The sequence below is a fragment of the Maniola hyperantus genome, chromosome 21, assembly GCF_902806685.2.
Source record: "Maniola hyperantus chromosome 21, iAphHyp1.2, whole genome shotgun sequence".
Taxonomy (NCBI): Eukaryota; Metazoa; Arthropoda; class Insecta; order Lepidoptera; family Nymphalidae; genus Maniola; species Maniola hyperantus.
The window spans coordinates 30,516-51,867 of record NC_048556.1 but is presented as its reverse complement, the minus strand read 5'-3'; the positions used below and the strand labels follow the sequence as shown (position 1 = coordinate 51,867).

Genomic DNA, 21,352 nt, shown 5'->3' with positions numbered 1-21,352 from the left:
GTCAGTCAGTCAGTCACCTTTTCCTTTTATATATTTAGACTTGTGCTATAAGACCTACCTACCTACCTACCAATTTTCATGATTCTAGATCAATGCGAACTACCCTATAGGTTTTCTTGACAAGACACGACGGACAGACGGACAGACAAACAGACAGACAACAAAGTGATCCTATAAGGGTTACTAAATAATATTGCAAGCGCAGCCTCGTGCTCGCACTAGACACTGCCCGGTGGTGGGGTTGGAGGACAGTGCTATAGGATAGAGTGAGATAGATATGTTGGGGCGGTTACTAATATGCCTATCTCATTTATTAAGCATCGAGTAATCATCATCATCATCATCATCATCATCATCATCATCATCATCATCATCATCATCATCATCATCATCATCATCATCATCATCATCATCATCATCTTCATCAACCAATAGACGTCCACTGCTGGACATAGGTCTCTTGTAGGGACTTCCACACGCCACGGTCTTGCGCCGCCTACATCCAGCGGCTCCCTGCGACTCGTCTGATGTCGTCAGTCCACCTAGTGGGGGGTAATCCAACGCTGCGTCTTCCGGTGCGAGGTCGCCATTCCAGCACCTTGGGTCCCCAACGTCTATCGGTTTTTCGAACTATGTGCCCTGCCCATTGCCACTTCAGCTTCGCCACCCGTTGAGCTACGTCGGTTACTCTGATTCTCCTACGGATCTCCTCATGTCTGATTTGATCACGTAGAGAAACTCCGCACATAGCTCTCTCCATCGCCCGCTGAGTGACTCTGAGCTTTCTTACGAGGCCCAACGGCATCGAGTAATAATAAAATAAATAATAAATAAGCCTACCTCTAAATTTTTTTTTTTAATTAGGTATTTTTTTTTTGTTTTTAATTTTTTTTTTTGTATATATACTTTTCTTTTTTAATTTTTTTTTTTTTTTTTACTTTCGTTCATATTTTTCAAATTATTAGTACCTTTATTTTTTTTTGTTTTTTGGTCAATATTGCTTATAAGGTATATTTAGCTCTGATAATTCAGAGGTCATCCCAAACGCGGGCAAAGGCCTCCCCCTTTTTCTTCCAGGTATCCCTGTTAGTGACCAGACGCGTCCAGAGCGCACCAAGGCCATCAAATTCCTCCAGATCTGCGCGCCAGCACGTGCGGGGCCTGCCACGGCGACGCGTTATTTAGCGTAATCATAATCATTTATTTATTTTGCTCAGATATGGTAGGTACATGTAAATTATTTACATGGGGTCTTAAAAGTTAGGTAATCAGTTACATATCCTGCCAAGCATGGCGTGCAAAATTATTTCTAAATTATCTTCATAAATTCATTAATATTGTTATGTCATCACTCATCATTTAAATTTTTTTTTTATTTTTTTATTTTTTAAAGTCTAATTCAGGCATTTAATTATTATGTACTCTACGCACAGCGCTTTATAATATAACATACCGCCATATTTACCTAGAAGTTTTTTTTAATACAATAAAACTTAAAGCTAGCCTTATCTAATTACTATATAAATCATGACCGCGTGGAATGGTGCCAAGAATACTGGCTGCATTTCCGCGCTGGACAGCCAGGCTGATCCGTTGCGCAAAAAATGAGCCAGCCCTTCTGTCACCAGTTGAGGCTATTAATCGCGGTGAAATGTCTTGTAAAAAATTTTTAGCACTAAGACTCCATGGCCCCAGGGTCTCCACGGCAAACGGCACAAAAATGTAACTCTCTATAAGAGAGGCATACTTGCGCCGCTTGCCGTTTTCAGCTGTTTCTGCTGCGGCTCCCGGTCTTGATGCTAAATGTTTTATGTTTATTTAAATGTTTTTAATAATTCAAATGTATATTTCTATGCATGCATTATTTAAAATTTGTCATTAAAAAAATCATTAACACTATGGACACGTGGACACCAGACTGTGCTCTCCGCTGTCTCTCTTACGGCATCGAGTAAGGTCAGTCAAATTAGTATGTGTACCTGCATGAAGGCGTGCGGCGGCGCGACGGGTGCGGGACGTAACGTGCTCGTGAACACTTGCATGTGATTGCGGCGAACGGCCAGTGCTTTTGCGGTCTCCACCTGAACAAAGAGTGAGAGTTTGTTGTGAGCTTCTTCTCAGATCAGCGCGCGTTTGGAGCTCTTGTAGCTTTAATTTTAACTCTACGTAATTAATTATCACCACTACATCATTATAAGTTAACTTAGCTATCGCATTAGGTTAGCCTGTAATGATAGTTTTAAGTTGTGAATAAATAAATTAAAAAAAAAAAAAAAAAAATTAATAATAAAAAAAATATAGAAGAAACAAAGTTTTAATTCATACCTTTTATGAAAATGAATAAAATTATGTACGTAGCTACCTACCAGTAACAGAAAACAAAAATACAAAAAATAAGAGTAAGAAAAATTATTAAAAAAAATTAAAAAGAAAAAAAAGAATGAAAAAAAATATTAGAAATTTTTTATAAGAAATACAAAAAAAATTGTGATTGGTTGGTGACTGAAAATGGAGTTTTTTGTCTTTGTCATTTGTATGAGATTACGTGACAGGAGTCCTATACTTATTAACTTCTCTTGATATTTATAATAGTTATATATATTATATAGTTATATATATATATATATATATATATATATATATATATATATATAGTATTTATTAATTAATTATATTATATAATATTATATTACTACATTTCTCTGTATTGCGTGTAAGTACTATCCAACACACCTAGTTTCTCCTTTCACCAAAAGTTGCCTGGTAGAGATTGCTGTGAGCAATACGGCCGCCTCTGCATACAATTATTTTTTAGTTTAAGTGTCTTTGTTTTTGTCATGTTATGTAATATTTTTGTATGCAATAAAGTATTTCTATCTAGAATAGAATAGAATAGAATGTTTTTTTATTCATGTAAACTTTTTAAAAGTGCTTATGAATAGTCAGGTAGTTTTAATTTACCATTGGTTCGGAATGCCGTTCCTACCGAGAAGAACCAGCAAGAAACTCGGCGGTTGCTCTTTTTAATTTTTTAATCTATCTATCTATCTATCTTCTCTCCGTGGGTAGAGTATAGTGACTCATACAACTCACATCTTCCGCTTCGTCCAACTCTAGTACACACGCGTCTTTGTCCGCGCACAGGTCCAACACTGGCGCCTCTTCGCCTTCTATCTCTGGCAACACTCCGTTTGTGCTGTGCTCCTGTGATCCTACAAACAAATATTTAAAAAAAAAACAATGGGGTAAGGGTAATAAGATACAAATAGATCTCAAAGTTAAAAAAAATACCGGCCAAGTGCGAGTCAGGCTCGCACAACGAGGGTTCCGTACAACAGTCGTATTTTTTCGACATTTTGCACGATAATTCAAAAATTATGATGCATAAAAATAAATTAAAATCTGTTTTAGAATTTACAAGTGAAGACCTTTCATATGATACCCCACTTGATATAGTTATCTTACTTCAAACATTGAAAATACTAATTATTAGTTTATGACCACAATTTAGTTTTTTTTGTGGAATGTAACCACAAATTCACAGTTTTCAGATTTTTCCCCTAATGTCAACTATAATACCTACCTACATGCCAAATTTCATGATTCTAGGGTCAACGGGAAGTACCCCGTAGGTTTCTTGACTGACAGACAGACAGACAGACAACAAAGTGATCCTATAAGGGTTCCGTTTTTCCTTTTTAGGTACGGAACCCTAAAAAACCGGCCAATTGCGAGTCACACTCGCGCAACAGACAGACAGACATACAGACAGACATACAGACAGACTGACAGACAGATGGCCTATGTCCAGCAGTGCACGCCAACAGGCTGATTGATTGATTAATTGATTGATACAGATATGGATTTAGTGGTTTTTTAAAACTTACCTAAGTCATATCCATTCACTGTTTTATTGGCTGTAAACGTGTCCCACAGCGCCTTTTGTATTTCTATTGCGTTCTTATCGTTTTCTGAGGCCTGCAGGAAATAAGTATTTTTATACTGTTTGTTGTATTTGCTGAGTTTGCTGCGGGCTCTTCTCAGACCTGAGCGCGTTTGGAACCCTCGTAGCTTTAGTTTTTTAGTCTGCGTGATAATTATCCCCACCATATCTTACAAATCCAACAACTGACAATCAAAAAGAGTAATTTATACAACTTACTGCAACAAAAATGTCAGAAATATGATTTCAGAGATTGGTCACCCTATTATTAAAGCCGTGTCACCAAGTCATTTAGCGTTCCGGTACGATGCCGTGTATAAACCAAAGGAAAGGTTAAAGGTTTAATGAAAACTGCCATACCCCTTCCGGGTTAGCCCGCATCAATCTTAGATTGCACCATCACTCACCACCAGGTGAGATTGCAGTCAAGGGCTAACTTGTATCTGAATAAAAAATATATCGTAGTACCAGATAGAGTCGTTAGAACTAACCTTTATTCTGGGTGGAGTGGGCGGCGGCAAGGCTCCCAACCGCACTGCGGTTCCGCTGGCCAGCGCCATAACGCATCGCTCGCCTATCGCGATTTGCGTCTGTAGTGCGAAAATTGCGTTTGCGCCCTGAAACATTTAACTTTATCAGTACGCTTAGTATAAGATTTTACGTCTTAGTGGTAAGACGTTGCTGGAATTCGAGAGTCGAAACCCAATACCGTCAAGGTAAAATGAACCTAAAGAGCCTTGAATTGAAGTCGAAAATTCAATGCCACTAACTTTAATTTCGCAACGTTTCCGCTTAGAGCGCTGGCTGTAGATGTGCAGACAAACTTGAGCTTTAAAACCAGGCAGTTAAGATCCAGTTTACCATAATGCGGAAAGTTTTTCGACACTATCAACGTTGGTGAGACATTATATAAATACGAAAGTGTGTTTGTTTGTTGGTTTATTGGTTTTTTTGGTTTGTTGGTTTGGCCTTCAATCACGTCGAAATGGAGCAAGGCATTGAAGTGAGTTTTTGCATGGGTACAGATAAAAACCTATACATATTTTATAAACCTATACATTATACATGGCATAATCTTGTACCTATATCAAATATTTGAAAAGAGCAACCGCCGAGTTTCTTGCTGGTTCTTCTCGGTAGGAAAGGCATTCCGAACCAGTGGTAGATGCATCCGACCATTCGTAAGTACTTGTAAAAGTTTATACGAATAAAAAAGATTTTTATTTTATTTTTATTTTATTTTATACATAGGCTACTTTTAGTCTCGAAAAATCAAAAAGCTTCCACGGGATTTTTGAAAACTCAATCAGGGTTCTGATTCCGAATTGAATCATTCTAAGCACACATTGGTTAGTTATTTTTCTGCATCTATACCTGCATCCTCAGTTTAGCCAGTAGCAGTTTGTGCAGTTCGTACTCCAGGAACGGCAGCTGGTCCGACAGGTCTCTTGCACCTGCTTCCGCGCCAACGGCTCTGCGGCAACGCGCCGCTACGACATACCAGAATACAGGGTGTAACCAGAACGCTGGCAAAAACGAAGACAGGTGATAGTACTGATTACTGATATGATAGCATAAAAAAACCGCGAAAAAATAAATAAATCTTATTATTTTGTAAAAGTTAACGATATATTGCAAATAAAACATCTGACTGACGTCAGCGGTCAACGAACGTTACGTTAGTAGGTCACTTAAAGTCAATGCCGCGTCGTAAGCGGGGCACTGACCCGAGTTTTACACGATGTACATTGCGGGTTTGAAAAATACTAAATCACTAAAACTACTGAATGAGGCAAATGGTTACTGGTATTAGATTGTACATCGATTTAGTAGAAATTTTATACAGTGACTGCAGCACGAATAATACAAAGTGTAACCAGTATGCTTGCAAAAATTTAGCGTTAATGGCACGATTCTAAGCACAACCTAAGTTTAGAGTATTCGCACCCTCTTCTTACTATTGTAATATGAAAAGGACAGAAGCAGTTTGACATTTCTAAATTTAATTTTTAGATGGTAAAACCCGTGATTTTAGCACGCACTCGCGAACCTACTGTTTAAATTTGTATTGTGCACTAAAATTTAGAGTCTTTAAATGTGAAAGTCATGTTCCGTTCCTTTTTTAGCATTAGTAAAAAGAAAAGAATGCAGATACTCTAAATTTAGTTTAGAGAGAGACTAGAGAATCGGGGCCACTGTTATACTACCTAAACACAATCCAATACGAAATTCGAGTTCCCTACGAAAATTTACAAAAGCTACCCGTGCGAAGACGGGTGGGTTGCTAGTTTATATATAAAATGAACAAATAGCTACCTACCGACGGCAGTGAGTGTGACAGCTTTGGCGTAGGAAGTCAATCTGTTGGGTTTGGCGCACGTCGCCAGGAGCACGGTCGGCACGCGCGCTCTCCTAAACATGGACCATTGAGAATTTAGGAAACGCTCCTTATGCAGGTCGGTTAACAAGACCCTAAGAGCCCTCGCCCACGGCGACTTTTTGTAGCGATACAGTAGCGATGCTGTCGCGCTTCCGCATCGATACAGTCGCGAAGCGGTCGCTAGCTGTGTGCCCTCGCCCACGGTCTTAGATTCAGTCGCGATGCAAACGCGATACTGTCGCGCTTCTGTCTCGATGCAAACGAGAAAAAAATGTTGCACTGATGCTTGGTTCTCCATTCATGCGCCACCCTCCCTCCGTTCTTTCCCCGATGTCGTCCGACACGGTCGCGCGTTTGCATCGATACAGTCGCGATGCAGTAGCGCGTTGCAAATGCGACTAACACGCGTTAGTAGTGATGCTGGCGTGCGTTTAGTAAACGCGCGACAGCATCGCTACAAAAAGTCGCCGTGGGCGAGGGCTAGGTCGATTTCGTTAAATCTGCATCAATCTTCAATTCAAGAGCGGTTGTGGATCGGGCCGTTGAAGGGGGAGCCGATACGATACGACCCCAACTTCAACGGCCCGATTCACAACCGCTCTTGCACGGACATCTTATGGCTGATTATCTTCATCCTCTTCCTCGGAGCATGGGGCTATATTGGATACTACAGTATGACAAGAGGAAGCATCGAAGACCTATTAGCACCTATCGATACAAGAGGACAAAGATGCGGACTGGACTCCGGTCTTGAAAACAAAAAGTATCTCATCTTCTTTAACATCGCTAAGTGTCTGTCACTGGGAACTCCTATAACCGGATGTGATACCACGCAAGTGTGTGTAGAGCGATGTCCGGACAAAACTGTGCTATTTGTGTTTTCTTTGGTTTTTTATTAGTAAGTTGTTAGTATACTCAATTGTGTTAGTTTATCTTTCAGTGAAGTAGGTAGGTTTAAATTAGTATGTAGTACAGTTTTTATTATAAGAATAGATATAGGTGTATGAATAGCGTTAAGGAAATATAGTAGTAAGTTATGTACTTAGTATTAAGAGCGCCACCTCGCCAACAAACTGGCCCACCAGTTTGGCGAGATAGATATGTAGGAAACTTTGTAAAATTATTATGAATAAATAAATTAAAAAAAAAAAAAAAAAAAAAAAAAAAAGGAGTTAGAACAAAATCCCAGCTCATTCCAACAAATAAAATCGGATATGATTTGCACCCAAGATGTGAACATGCAGACATTGACATAATATGCGCAAGCACTCCAATACATCGAAAAAGATAAATGTGCCAGTTTCATATTGCAGAGTCAACCAGTGTTGTTCCGCTGCATCGGAGACCTCTCAACCTTGCAATGCAAGGATACGAAGAAGACAGAGAATAGAAAAAATCCTCCAAATTATGTTGACTTTTAAATATATCCTGTTCCAGTATGGAACACTAAATATATAAAAGGAAAAGGTGACTGATTGACTGATGACTGACTGATATATCAACGCACAGCTCAAACTACTGGATGGATCGGGCTGAAATTTGGCATGCAGATTTACGTTTGAATATGACCCGGACATCCGATAAGAAAGGATTTTTGAAAATTCAACCCCTAAGGGGCTGAAATAGGGGTTTGAAATTTATGTAGTCTACGCGGACGAAGTAGCGGGAATAAGCTAGTACTTCATAAAACATTGTTGCACAGACCACAGTACGAACCCATCACAAGCCTGTTGATTTAAACAGACATGAGTTTGTGGCCCCTATTTTTAAATGTCAATTATTAGAAACGCGTCTTCTATGCTTTGTCGTTCACTTTTTAACACATACCTGCATCCTCCACAAGTGGACAGCTCCGCGCGATAAGGCCCTGCTCCCGGCGAGTAAGGCACGTGCGCGATGGAGCACGGCTCTATTTCACACTCGTCTAACGCGTTTCTTGAACCAGTCGTCACTGAAAATAATATAATCTTTAAAGAACATGTTTTTTAATAATAAAAACATTTAAAAAAATTATTTCCTAGAAGAAAATAAAAGAATTCAAACGACTTGACCGGTCTTTTTTGTTTATGACTAGCGGATACCCGGCGTGTGCTAAACAACCCCACTCTGAATCCATCTTCGCATTATTGCCTTTCTAATGAAACCTGTTTAGGGTACATCGGTTGCATGGTTTTAAAGTCTATAACGGACACAGGTAGATTCATTTTTTTTTGTTTTAATAATATTAAAACGGTTAAGGTCCGATTTTTTTTATCATTAAATAACTTTTGAGGAATAAAATTGAGGTTTTGACAGTTTTTGTATAGGAAATCTATCAAAAAGTCAAATTTATTCCTCAGATAAATTATTTAACGATTGAAAAATGGGCCTTAAAAGAATTTAAAACACTCACATAGGGTAGGTTCTTCGAGTGTAGAGAAGCCGCAGTCCAAATTAATGACAGCGGCCGTGCCCGACGCCGACAGCACGCACACGTCCTCGCTGCGGAGCATTCAACCAACATCATCATCATGATCAACCCATCGCCGGCCCACTACTGAGAACGGCGGGGTGATTACGTATCTCGCGACAGGCGTAAATCTCGCGATCATTGCTGTAACGTCACACGTAACAGCGGCTAGAGAGAGACAGCAATAGCCACAAAGCAAAATAGGGAGAAGAAGAGAGACAGCAGTAATATCACACGTAAGCAAACTATGAAGAGAGACAGCAAATGAACTGTTGGATTGCTACTGCTGTCGCGTTACTGTCGCTACTGCAACGTTTTACGTAATCACCCCGCCGGTGTCCTCTCCGAATGAAAAGGGTTTTGGCCAGTCGGCAAGTACGAATTGGCAGACTTCACACACCATTGAGAATATTATGAAGAATATTGTTGAGGTTTCAGTGAAAAAAACAAGAAAGAGGGTAGATCGGTACTGCCCATGGCATCTCGAACTTCATCTCTCGCAGCACTGCAGTTCTGTCGTGACTACGACCCATACAACTGAGTTATACCTAAAAACTACATTATAATATTATGGAAAACATAGTACATAATAAATAGTACATAAATCCGCATATTATCATAACCCACAAGCACGCACTCACGCATACTCTCTCACGTATTCTCTCTCTCCCACACACAAACACACACACACACACAGACACTCACACATATACACACACATACATATGTTGTGAATCACCTACTAGGTATTTTTACTAGTTAATTGACTTTTGTATTTTCATATTATTATATTATTGTAAAGCTTGTTTAAATTATCAAACGTACTGTTATAAATTTATAATTAATATCTATTTAAGTAATCTGTAAAAAATTGAAATCCAATTTGGCCTCATTTTCAGTCTGTTATTATGTAAAATTATATTGTATATATCGCTGTTGATTGCAAAAAACGAATAAAACTCTCAGGCATGCAGGTTTCCTCACGATGTTTTCCTTCGCCGTTAAAGCAAGTGATATTTAATTACTTAAAACGCACATGACTCCGAAAAATGGAACAAACAATCATCTATATCTATATCTATACTATTATATAAAGAGGTAATGTCGTTAAGTTTGTTTGTAGGGGGTAATCTTTGGAACTACTGAACCGATTTTAAAAATTCTTTCACCAGTGGAAAGCTACATTATTCCTGAGTGACATAGGCTATACGGGATCTTTAAAAACCTAAATCTACGCGGGCGAAGCCGCGGGGATCAGCTAGTCTTTAAATATAAGACTTTGAAGAGAGAAGAGAGAAGCTGTTCTGCCCTGACTTCGCTCGGGTGGAGTTCTGAAATCCTTTCTAAGTAGCCGTTTAAATAGACCGGCGCGGCGGGGAGAGCATCGCGCGTGCGCACGTAGTTCCGTGCGTAGTTCCGCCCACCACGCCGCGCGCGCCGGGCTCTCGCCGTCCGCATCTACTAGCTTCACTGAACGAGCGCATACTGTGCCACCTGTAGGTCCACAGCAATTAACTCCTACTTACCGAACAGCCGCTCGTTCGGTATAGGCCAACACGGCGGTGCACCGCAAGGCGCGCGCGTGCGCACGTAGTTCCGTGCGTAGTTCCGCCCACCACGCCGCGCGCGCCGGGCTCTCGCCGTCCGCATCTACTAGCTTCACTGAACGAGCGCATACTGTGCCACCTGTAGGTCCACAGCAATTAACTCCTACTTACCGAACAGCCGCTCGTTCGGTATAGGCCAACACGGCGGTGCACCGCAAGGCGCGCGCGTGCGCACGTAGTTCCGTGCGTAGTTCCGCCCACCACGCCGCGCGCGCCGGGCTCTCGCCGTCCGCATCTACTAGCTTCACTGAACGAGCGCATACTGTGCCACCTGTAGGTCCACAGCAATTAACTCCTACTTACCGAACAGCCGCTCGTTCGGTATAGGCCAACACGGCGGTGCACCGCAAGGCGCGCGCGTGCGCACGTAGTTCCGTGCGTAGTTCCGCCCACCACGCCGCGCGCGCCGGGCTCTCGCCGTCCGCATCTACTAGCTTCACTGAACGAGCGCATACTGTGCCACCTGTAGGTCCACAGCAATTAACTCCTACTTACCGAACAGCCGCTCGTTCGGTATAGGCCAACACGGCGGTGCACCGCAAGGCGCGCGCGTGCGCACGTAGTTCCGTGCGTAGTTCCGCCCACCACGCCGCGCGCGCCGGGCTCTCGCCGCCTGCATCTACTAGCTTCACTGAACGAGCGCATACTGTGCCACCTGTAGGGATAATATGAGTTTTTACCTCTTGACAACGTCTATAGATTTTGAGTATTGAGACATTGTAACGTCAATGTTTCAATACTCGAAACCGCAACTCGTTCCAGAACTCGTTACCAGATAGACCAGCACGGAGAGCATCGGAGAGACAGAAACAAAGACTGAAAGTCTTGGGGGCGGATGTATCGCCTGCTCTTAGCCTGAGTCTATAGAGCGAACTTTGATTTTGCTCAGACTTAACGCACTATTTTTTAACGAGACAGCGTTATATCGCTGACATATTCCGTCTCGTTTTGACTAAAACTTACGTCTAAACAAAGTCAAAGTACCGCTATTGATCTCAGCTTTAGTGTTTCATATTGAGCACATTGGGAGCATCCTGAAGTGTACAACTATAAAACATGAAATCTATTTTACTACAACGTTATATTGTACGTTTCGATGTTAGAAATCTATCAACGTTGGGAGGATATGCAAACTCGTGCTAGGAGTAATTTTCTTGTCGATAAAATATGCTAGTTAACATCTTATATTTTTTAACTCTTAAAAAGGAGGTGGTTCTCAATTCGGTCCGGTTTTTTTTGTTAGATTAAATATTTGAATGTCGAGGGTAATTTTAAGCAAAGTTGTAATTGGAACAAATAAAGATTACTGAAAGCCATAAAGCAAATTAAGAAGAAGAAGAAATAAAGATTTATTTATTATTTATTTATTATAATGTGTGTACCTATATGGACGATAAATCCGGGAGGATATTCAGTCATGGTAAGGAAGGGGTACTCCAGCATCTCCAGGTTATTGCTGTTCATGGAAGGCCTCAGTATGGCGCCCCCACCGATGCCAGTGATGCCCGCTAACGCGTTCAGAGAGCTGCCTAAAATTTGTACGTAGAATGTGTGAAAAGAATATTTAAAGAATCGCTCAAGTGCGAGTCGGGCTCGCACACCAAGGGTTCCGTACCACTGTACAAAGACACAAGGCAGCCATTTTGAAATTTTCATTATTTGCTGTTAAAGCGGTAATAGAAATAAACATTCTCTGAAAATTTCAACTCCTTACCTATTACGGTTCACAAGATACAGCCCGCTGACGGACGGATGGATGGACAGACGGACGGACGGACAGCGGAGGTTTAGTAATAGGATCCTGTTGACACCCTTCGGGTACGGAACCGTATAAAGTAGAAAAAAATATTGTTAACAAAGTTTTTTTCAATCCAATTCCAATAAGGGAATGATTTATGCCAGCACGTGTCGGGGCGGGCTGTGCCTTGTACGAGGCGCGGACGAGGCACGAATTCAAAACATCACAAACATTTTATATGAAGCCGTTCATGCTTCAACGTGTGGCGTCTGTGCACACACGGCACGGCACAGTGAAGCATAAACTGCTTCATATAAAATGTTCGTGATGCTTTGAATCCGTGCCTCGTCCGCGCCTCGTACAAGGCACAGCCCGCGCCCGTCACGTACTGGCATAAATCATCCCTTAAACTTACCTTTAGGAGTGACGCTCAGATCAGAGTCCGAAGATCGCCTATGTATACCCAAGGGATTAGACGACGAATTTAGTGAAGCATTCTGGACTGGGACGCTTCCAACCGGCTCCTTCCCTCCATAAGACTCATGCCTCGCGTGCCTTGGTGATCCCTTGTCCTTGTCGCACCTCTCCTTCTCCCTATCCCGCTCTCGCTCGCTCCTGTCAACACCGCACGCTGCATGCGAGTTACAACACACGCTAACACCGTTAGTACTATCTTTATCCACTCCTTCTACATCTAAGCTCTCACTTCTATCTATACTGCTTTCCGGCAGCGATGGTATGGTCTCTAAGGGTGATCCGCTAAGAATGGGATGAAAATGCTGTAACACGGGCGCGTGGGTTAGTTTGCATGGAGTGATATTAGAGTCTTTATCCTTGGACATTTTACACGACACCGTATCATCTGTAGAATGGATGCTGTCTTGACGTGTTAATTTCCTTTCTTTCTTTTCGCTTGCCCCTTTATTTATATCAGGAATTTCACTATGTGTTTTTTCTATGACTTGCCGTTTCACATCATTTTTGTCATTTGCATCAAGTAGCTTGTGTTTTTCTTCAACATCTTTTCCTTCATTGAAAAATTGCTTGTCTTCACTTTTATTCCCTTCAGTCTTAGGGCTTTTATTACGTGCTTTGACTTCTTTCGCTTCAGGGAAAAACTGTATATCTTTAGCTTTAGTTCCATCAGGAGTTGTTGGCAACATTAACGACTGAACTTTATCCATTAACATCGTCTCCATAGCAGAATGAACTAACCCTTTAGATTCTATTATTGGTCCTTCTACTTTATGTTTAATTGACACATCGTTAGAGTGATGTTTAGGTTGTGAACTTTCATCTTTTTTTAATTTTTCATTGACGTCATAAAAAAATTTCGTATCCTTGCCTTTAACAGGATCGGGAGTTGTCGGCAACATCAAAGCTTCCACTTTGTCAATCAATACTGTCTCTAAGGCAGAATGAATTAAGCCTTTAGGTTTAGTTTCAGTTCCTTGAACTTTTTCTAACTTTTCATTGACGTCATCAAAAAATTTTCTTTCATCAGTTTTAGCTGGATCTGGGCTTGTTGGCATCAATAGAGAGTCCACTTTATCCATTAAAATTGTTTCCATGGCAGTATGAATAAGACCAACAGACTTGTGTTTAGTATGCTCTTTCTTAAAGGATCTTTGTTCATGGAAATGATGTTCACCTTTGAATGATGGACCGCTTAAAGATGACCTTGAAACTGGTTCTGAACCTATATACATGAACGCCTTAGACCCTAAATGCTCATCACTTTTATGGAGTTGGTTCATCGAGGTGAAGCCATATTTATCTAGACTAAGTAAATCTGTATAGGACAAAAAGGGGGAACCTAACACTGTATCACTAGGAGCCCTAGATGTAACATCGGAAGCAGACGAGGGTTGGCTTATAGTGGCTTTAGGATCAACGTGCTTTTTTTTGGGTAGCAACGAATAATGAGATAAACTTTTAATCATGCTGTTTTTGGAAATTTTGGACAGTTGTCGCTTGATTTTTCTCGAGGATCGGTATATGAAGCCTTTCTTTTCTACGGGGGATGATGGTGCGCTTACACTTTTTTGAGCCTTTTTATGTGCAAAGGGGTTATGGAGTTTGAGATGGTGAGAACTATTAGATGTTGTGGGTACACACGTTGAATCTCCGGCTTCGATGTTTGCTTTTTCTTTGTTAATGGAATTTTTATCCACGCCCATACTTGTACCAGATGTTGAACCGTAGATACCGCGTTCAAAGTTTTTCAAATTTTCATCAACTGATTTTTTATCATTAGTTTTTTCAATGGTCAACCGATCCAAAATGATTGGTTTTCTTTCCACTTTTGCCATAAAGTTTGCATTGCCGAGCACAGATTGAATTACAGAAGTAGTAGTTTCCATTGGTTCTTGATCGCTGTCATAACTTTCGTCATCTTCGTCCGAAGATGAATACATCTCTGAACTATCAGCCGACAGAGCTGACGACACTGAGCCGTAAAAATCACTATCTCCAGGCGGCTTGAGAAAATTTTCACTCCTCAAAACCATGGGACTAGTTGGACATGATTCGGATATTTTTCTTTCTGGTTCAACAGTTTCGTTGCTTTTAATGTTTTCTAATGAACCGCATTGTATTTCTGGCATATTTTTTTGTTCACTTTCTTTTTTCATAGCTGATTGAGGCCTTGTTTTATCGTCATCAGAAATGGCTACATTCGGCTCAGATTCACTGGTTCTTCTCAATGTGGAACAACGAGAGTTTTCAGAGTCTTGACTTTCAGTGATGCAAGCGAGGCTTGTTTGAGCATGTATTACTGAACGAGCTAGTATAGAGGCCATGCCAACGCCGTCGTCTTCTGTGATTTCGTTTATGATCTTTGGCATTTTCAGTTTCTTTATCTTCTTTATCTCCTTTTTGATATCTGATATAGATATACGCGACGTTTCTGATGAAGTAGATTTAAGAGAAATGCTATCATCTTGTATATCAGGTTTAGACGAGCGTTTAGTGAACCTTCGCGAAAACAGATTGTCTTTTATCTTTTTTATTTTTTTCAATGGGTTGATTGAATCTGGTGGTTCGGGACGGTTAAGTAATTTGTCGAGATCTATTTGATCTTCGGAAAGATGTCTCAGGCTTTTTTGCGCTACGTAATTATCTTGGTATATAGAAAGATCTCCTGTGTAAGTTTTTGCAGTCGTTGCTGCTTTTGTTTGAATTTCGAGGCTTTTTTCGTCATCCTCAAAATTATCTGGATCATCCAAGAGCAGTTGAACTTTTGGATTTAGAATGCTTACGATTCTCATCAACTCTTCTTGGTGAGATTGATAATATTCGTGAAGATCTGTGACACTTTCTTCGTCTGTCGCTAAAATGTCCAAGACTTTTTTTAATTGTCTACGTTTTTAGTTTCAAGGAGGATGACAATGCGAGAGCAACAACGCAAACCATGCAAACACATATTCATGAATATATTTTGTTAAACTTTTATAATTTTTGTGTTATAATAAATATAATAGACAACATCAAATTATAAATTTTAATTACTAATATTTATCAAAATTTCACAGTAACAATGTGGCTAATTCCTTTGTACACAATCTCTAAACTAAACTAAAATATCACGTCTAAATCTATTGCTACCCCTTTCATAATGTTGCTTGCGGAAAAGGAAAGCACTAGATTTAGACCTGTTAATTTAGTTTAGTTTAGAGATTGTGTACTAGAGAATCGACCCCATTGGCACCGATTCTAAACTAAATTTAGAGTATCTGCATCCTTTTCTTTTTAATAATGCTAAAAAGATACAGAACATGAACTTTACATTTAAAGAATTACAATTCTAAATTTTAATGCACGCTACAAATTTAAACAGTGGGCTTGCGACTGTGCGCTAAAATCACGGGTTTTACCATCTAAAAATTAAACTGTCAAACTGCATGTGTCCTTTTCATATTACATTAGTAAGAAGAGGATGCGAATACTCTAAAATTAGGTTGTGCTCAGAATCAGTACCATGGTATGAATAAAAAAAAGTCATTAAGCAAAATTTATGAAAAAACAATCTAAATATATAAAAGGAAAACTGACTGACTGATCTATCAACGCACACTACTGGACGGATCGGGCTGAAATTTGGCATGCAGATAGCTATTATGAAGAAGACATCCGCTAAGAAAGGATTTTTGAAAATTCGACCCCTAAGGGGGTGAAATAGGGGTTTGAAATTTGTGTAGTCCACGCGGACAAAGTCCAAACCAGTCTTATTTCTAAAGCTGTTTTAAAATAATTGTCAGATGTTTTCTTAATTTTTTTTAACTTTTCAGTTTTCGTATTACTTTTTTTAAAGACCAAGTCTCATAATTTATGTTGTCAAATTCTAAATATTCTGATATCATACTCACTGTTGTGTGCAAGTAATATTGACTGGTACGCTCGGAGTAGGCAGTGGAGTTATGCTTACAGCGGTACCTTTAGACAAGTTTTACAGCCGTACTCAGAGTCGCTTAATCGTTACTCAAGTTTAGTTAAAACGAGACAGAGCTATATCTCTCACATAAATCTGTCTCGTTTTAACTCAATCTTAAGTAACGATTAGCGACTCTGAGTACGGCAGTTAGATTAGTAATGCACCTAAAGGTTTAATAAAAAAAATGAAATATTATTTTGGGGTCAGTTAGTTATTCTGAGGTGTTCGAAACAATTTCAATTTAACCACAAAGAATTCTCGTGATTAAATTATTTTCATCTCCACTTACATTTTTGAATTTGTTTCGAACTACTCAGAATTCCACACGCGACGGTTTTGCGCCGCCTGAATCCAGCGGCTTACCATAGATATACTATACCTATACCTGCTTACTGCGACTCGCCTGATGTTTTCCATCCACCTAGTTGAAGGGTCTTCCAACGCTGCGCTTTCCGATGCGAGGTCGCCATTCGAACACTTTGGGTCCCCCAACGTCTATCGGTTTTTCGAACCATGTGCCCTGCCCATTGCCACTTCAGCTTCGCCACCCGTTGAGCTATGTCGGTTACTCTGATTCTTCTACAGATCTGCTCATTTCTGTACGTAGAGTAACTCCAAGCATAGCTCTCTCTCCATCCCTATTTTCATCCCAGAAAATCAAAGAGCTCCCCGAGGTTTTTGAAGACCCTAAATGCATGAGGACGAAATCATGGGCACCATCTAGTCTCTATCTATAAAAATGAATCGCTGAATGTGTTGCTGATCGCAAATCTCGAGAACAGCAGAACCGATTTCGCTAACTCTTTTTTTATAATATTCCTTGAAGTACGAGGGTAGTTTTTACGGAGAGAAAAATTGAAAAAATTTGAGGTATTAAAAAAAAATTTTTTTTTACATATTTTAGACGACTAGAAAATAAATGAAGTTACCAATAGCTCTCGCCACGACCCCCGCTTCGCCTTCCAAGTCGAAGTCCTGTTGGTAGCCCACCACCGCGTTCGCTCCCAACTCGGCCGCTTTCAGACCGACAAGACGTTGTACCTGGGAAACAAAGTGACCATTATAATAAAAACCGGCCAAGTGCGAGTCACGCTCGCGCAACGAGGGTTCCGTACTACAGTCGTATTTTTTCGACATTTTGCACGATAATTCAAAAACTATGATGCATAAAAATAAATAAAAATCTGTTTTAGAATGCACAGGCAAAGCCCTTTCATATGATACCCCACTTGATATATTATCTTACTTCGAAATTTGAAAATACTAATTATTAGTTTATTACCACAATTTAATTTTTTTTGTGTCATGTAACCACAAATTCACGGTTTTCAGATTTTCCCCCTAATGTCACATACAAGACCTACCTACCTGCCAAATTTCATGATTCTAGGTCAACGGGAAGTACCCTGTAGGTTTCTTGACAGACCGACAGACAGACAGACAGACAACAAAGTGATCCTATAAGGGTTCCGTTTTTCCTTTTGAGGTACGGAACCCGAAAACCGGCCAAGTGCGAGTCTATGTTTGCGAGAGTATGTTACATAGTTCGTACAACCGATAGAGGTTGGCGTCCCAAGGTGCTGGAATGGCGACCTCGCACCAGAAGACGCAGCGTTGGAAGACACCCCCACTAGGTGGACGGATGACATCAGACGAGTCGCAGGGATCCGCTGGCTGGCGGCGGCGCAGGACCGTAGCGTGTGGAAGTCCCTACAAGAGACCTATGTCCAGCAGTGGACGTCGTCATCATCATCAACTGACGTCATGTCAGTTGATGATGATGAAGTGCGAGTCGGACTCGCATACGAAGGGTTCCGTACTCTCGCACAAGATAGATAAACACTTTTATATTAGAACACTGTAAGTTAATGACAGACTGCGCTGATTTAGTAAATAATTTTTTCGTGATCACATTTTATTGTGATGTAACCACAAATTCACGCTTTTCGGATTTTTTTTCTTTACTTGTGCTATAATACCTATCTACCTGCCAAATTCTATGATTCCAACTCAATGAGAAGTATCCGGATTTTCTTGACAGACACAACAAACAGACAGACAACAAAGCGGGTTCTGAACCTATGTACATGAACGCCTTAGACCCTAAATTCTCATCACTTTTATGGAGTTGGTTCATCGAGGTGAAACCATATTTATCTAGACTAAGTAAATCTGTATAGGACAAAAAGGGGGAACCTAACACTGTATCACTAGGAGCCCTAGATGTAACATCAGAAGCAGACGAGGGTTGGCTTATAGTGGCTTTAGGATCTACGTGCTTTTTTTTGGGTAGCAACGAATAATGAGATAAACTTTTAATCATGCTGTTTTTGGAAATTTTGGACAGTTGTCGCTTGATTTTTCTCGAGGATCGGTATATGAAGCCTTTCTTTTCTACGGGGGATGATGGTGCGCTTACACTTTTTTGAGCCTTTTTATGTGCAAAGGGGTTATGGAGTTTGAGATGGTGAGAACTATTAGATGTTGTGGTTACACACGTTGAATCTCCGGCTTCGATGTTTGCTTTTTCTTTGTTAATGAAATTTTTATCCACGCCCATACTTGTACCACTAACTACATAACACTTTTATATTAGAACACTGTAAGTTAATGACAGACTGCGCTGATTTAGTAAATAATTTTTTCGTGATCACATTTTATTGTGATGTAACCACAAATTCACGCTTTTCGGATTTTTTTCTTTACTTGTGCTATAATACCTATCTACCTGCCAAATTCTATGATTCCAACTCAATGAGAAGTATCCGGATTTTCTTGACAGACACAACAAACAGACAGACAACAAAGCGATCCTTTAGAATAGAATAGAATAGAATAATGTTTATTCGAGGTATATAGGTGGTACATATTGTAGGCAATATCGTCCAGTACAGCAGTGCAACACCTCGAACAGGTAGGCCACTCAGCTTGTGTTGAGACGTCGGTTTAAGGGTTTCTTTAAGGGTACGGAACCATAAAAATAAATGGAATGGCTCACTTGGTTGCTGAGGTTGATGAAGGCGACCTGGCGAGCCTCGTTGGAAGCGCGTGGAGTTCTGATCTTGTCGATCCACTGGTACTCCGGGTCATCATTGACTATCAGCTCCTCCACGAAACCGTGTATGGCCGTCGCTCTATACCCGGGGGGTATCATTGGACCTTCAATAGGAAATTTATTTCTTTATTTCATATGGACATCATGGTGCCACTTAAGACTCTACCACCGGTTCGGAAAGCAGATTCTACTGAGAAGAGCCGGCTTGGGAATGTATTATCCTCATCAACTTATAACGCTGGCCCTACACGATCAAGTTTACCGTCACGTTTGCAGCGCGAGAATCCAGTAAATTTGATGGGGTATGACTATCAGTTTACTGGACGCCACTTAATTAAATAAATACTCATTTATTTGGGACCATAGCGCAAACACAGCACATAGTACAAAATACAACAAAAACATACAGACAAACACAAATATTAAGTCTTAAAAGTACGGCTTTCCCCGCATTTCAACCGAGAAAACCACCGCCATTAAGTAGCTCTAATAGATAGTGTACGAACTACGACTGTACATAATATTACAGAGGCGGCGATCTTCTTAGCTGAATTGAATGGACTTACAATAAAATTAATCAAAAAAATAACTGCCTGACCTAAACACCCAATTCCATGCACTTCAATTTTGACAGTAAACTTGATCGTGTATGGCCAGCAAAAAATACTTGTCGGTAACCTTGAAATTTTGACAGAGACAACGCTCTACAAAACCGAAATGTCATTCTTATGGCCGATGTACATTACTTTCTGCTGCACCTCGATTGCGGGAAACCTGCATCAATCATTATTACAATCTTAATTGTTCTGATTGGCTGAATTTGTGCGATTGTTGTTGCAACAATGCATTGTAGCCATTAGTGAGCGAGTATCAACCAATCAGAGGTGATTGCGATCGTGACTTTGTAGCTGTCATTCTCCCGCAATCGCGCAGCAGCGTTCTGAACTACTTACATTTAAACTACTACTTAGCACATAACACTTACAGTGGAAGAACTGCACGCCGCAGCTGGAGGTCTTGTACTTGTTGAAGTCTGAGAACAGCTCCACTTTGACGATGAGGTTGAGCTCGCCGCGGATGCCGTGCATCGTGTCGAACACTGGGATCCAGCCTGACATCACCGCACCTAGCATAAAATTAGATCCATTTTTTAAATCATCATTTTTTTTTGTCTGGTGAGAGGCTTCGGCCGTGGCTAGTTACCACCCTACCGGCAAAGCCGTGCCGCCTAGCGATTTAGCGTTCTGGTACGATGCCGTGTAGAAACCATGGGTTTATTTAAAACTGCCATAACCCTTCCAGGTTAACCTGCTTCCATCTTCGACTGCATCGTCAGTTACCACCAGGTGAGATTGTAGTCAAGGGCTAACTTGTATCTGAATAAAAAAAAAGCTTTTTATCAGTTTGACTAGATAATTTGAAGTTTTTTTAGTTTTGAAGTTTTAATTACAATTGAAATTTGTGTAGTGAAATTTGTGTAGATTATACAAATTTCAAACCCCTATTTAATCCCCTTAGGGGTTGAATTTTCAAAAATCCTTTCTTAGCGGATGCCTACGTTGTAATAGCTATCTGCATGCCAAATTTAGTAGTAGTTTGAGCTTTGCGTTGAGAGATCAATCAGTCAGTCACCTGAGTTTTCTGTTATATATTAAGATTTTTACAAGAAACGGTCCACGAAGATAGTGAAGACATTATCGCGAAGCAATTTATCGTTCTTGTACGACGCCGTGTAATATGCGATTAGG

General features: G+C 40.4%; 1 protein-coding gene across 1 annotated transcript in view; it reads right to left on the bottom strand.

The window, feature by feature from the left end:
- Positions 1–21,352, bottom strand: part of LOC117992563 (uncharacterized) — a 34,962-nt gene that overhangs the window by 10,923 nt on the left and 2,687 nt on the right. Inside the window, exons 3-17 of the mRNA XM_034980288.2 lie at positions 20,590–20,730; positions 19,548–19,708; positions 17,479–17,590; positions 16,485–16,551; positions 12,533–15,477; positions 11,762–11,908; positions 10,875–11,034; positions 8,716–8,804; positions 8,151–8,274; positions 6,264–6,355; positions 5,318–5,433; positions 4,435–4,560; positions 3,888–3,978; positions 3,094–3,212; positions 1,980–2,081 (exon numbers count right to left, since the gene is read on the bottom strand). Of these exons, the coding sequence (XP_034836179.1) occupies positions 1,980–2,081; positions 3,094–3,212; positions 3,888–3,978; positions 4,435–4,560; positions 5,318–5,433; positions 6,264–6,355; positions 8,151–8,274; positions 8,716–8,804; positions 10,875–11,034; positions 11,762–11,908; positions 12,533–15,477; positions 16,485–16,551; positions 17,479–17,590; positions 19,548–19,708; positions 20,590–20,730 (4,592 nt within the window). The remainder of the gene's footprint in view (positions 1–1,979; positions 2,082–3,093; positions 3,213–3,887; positions 3,979–4,434; positions 4,561–5,317; positions 5,434–6,263; positions 6,356–8,150; positions 8,275–8,715; positions 8,805–10,874; positions 11,035–11,761; positions 11,909–12,532; positions 15,478–16,484; positions 16,552–17,478; positions 17,591–19,547; positions 19,709–20,589; positions 20,731–21,352) is intronic.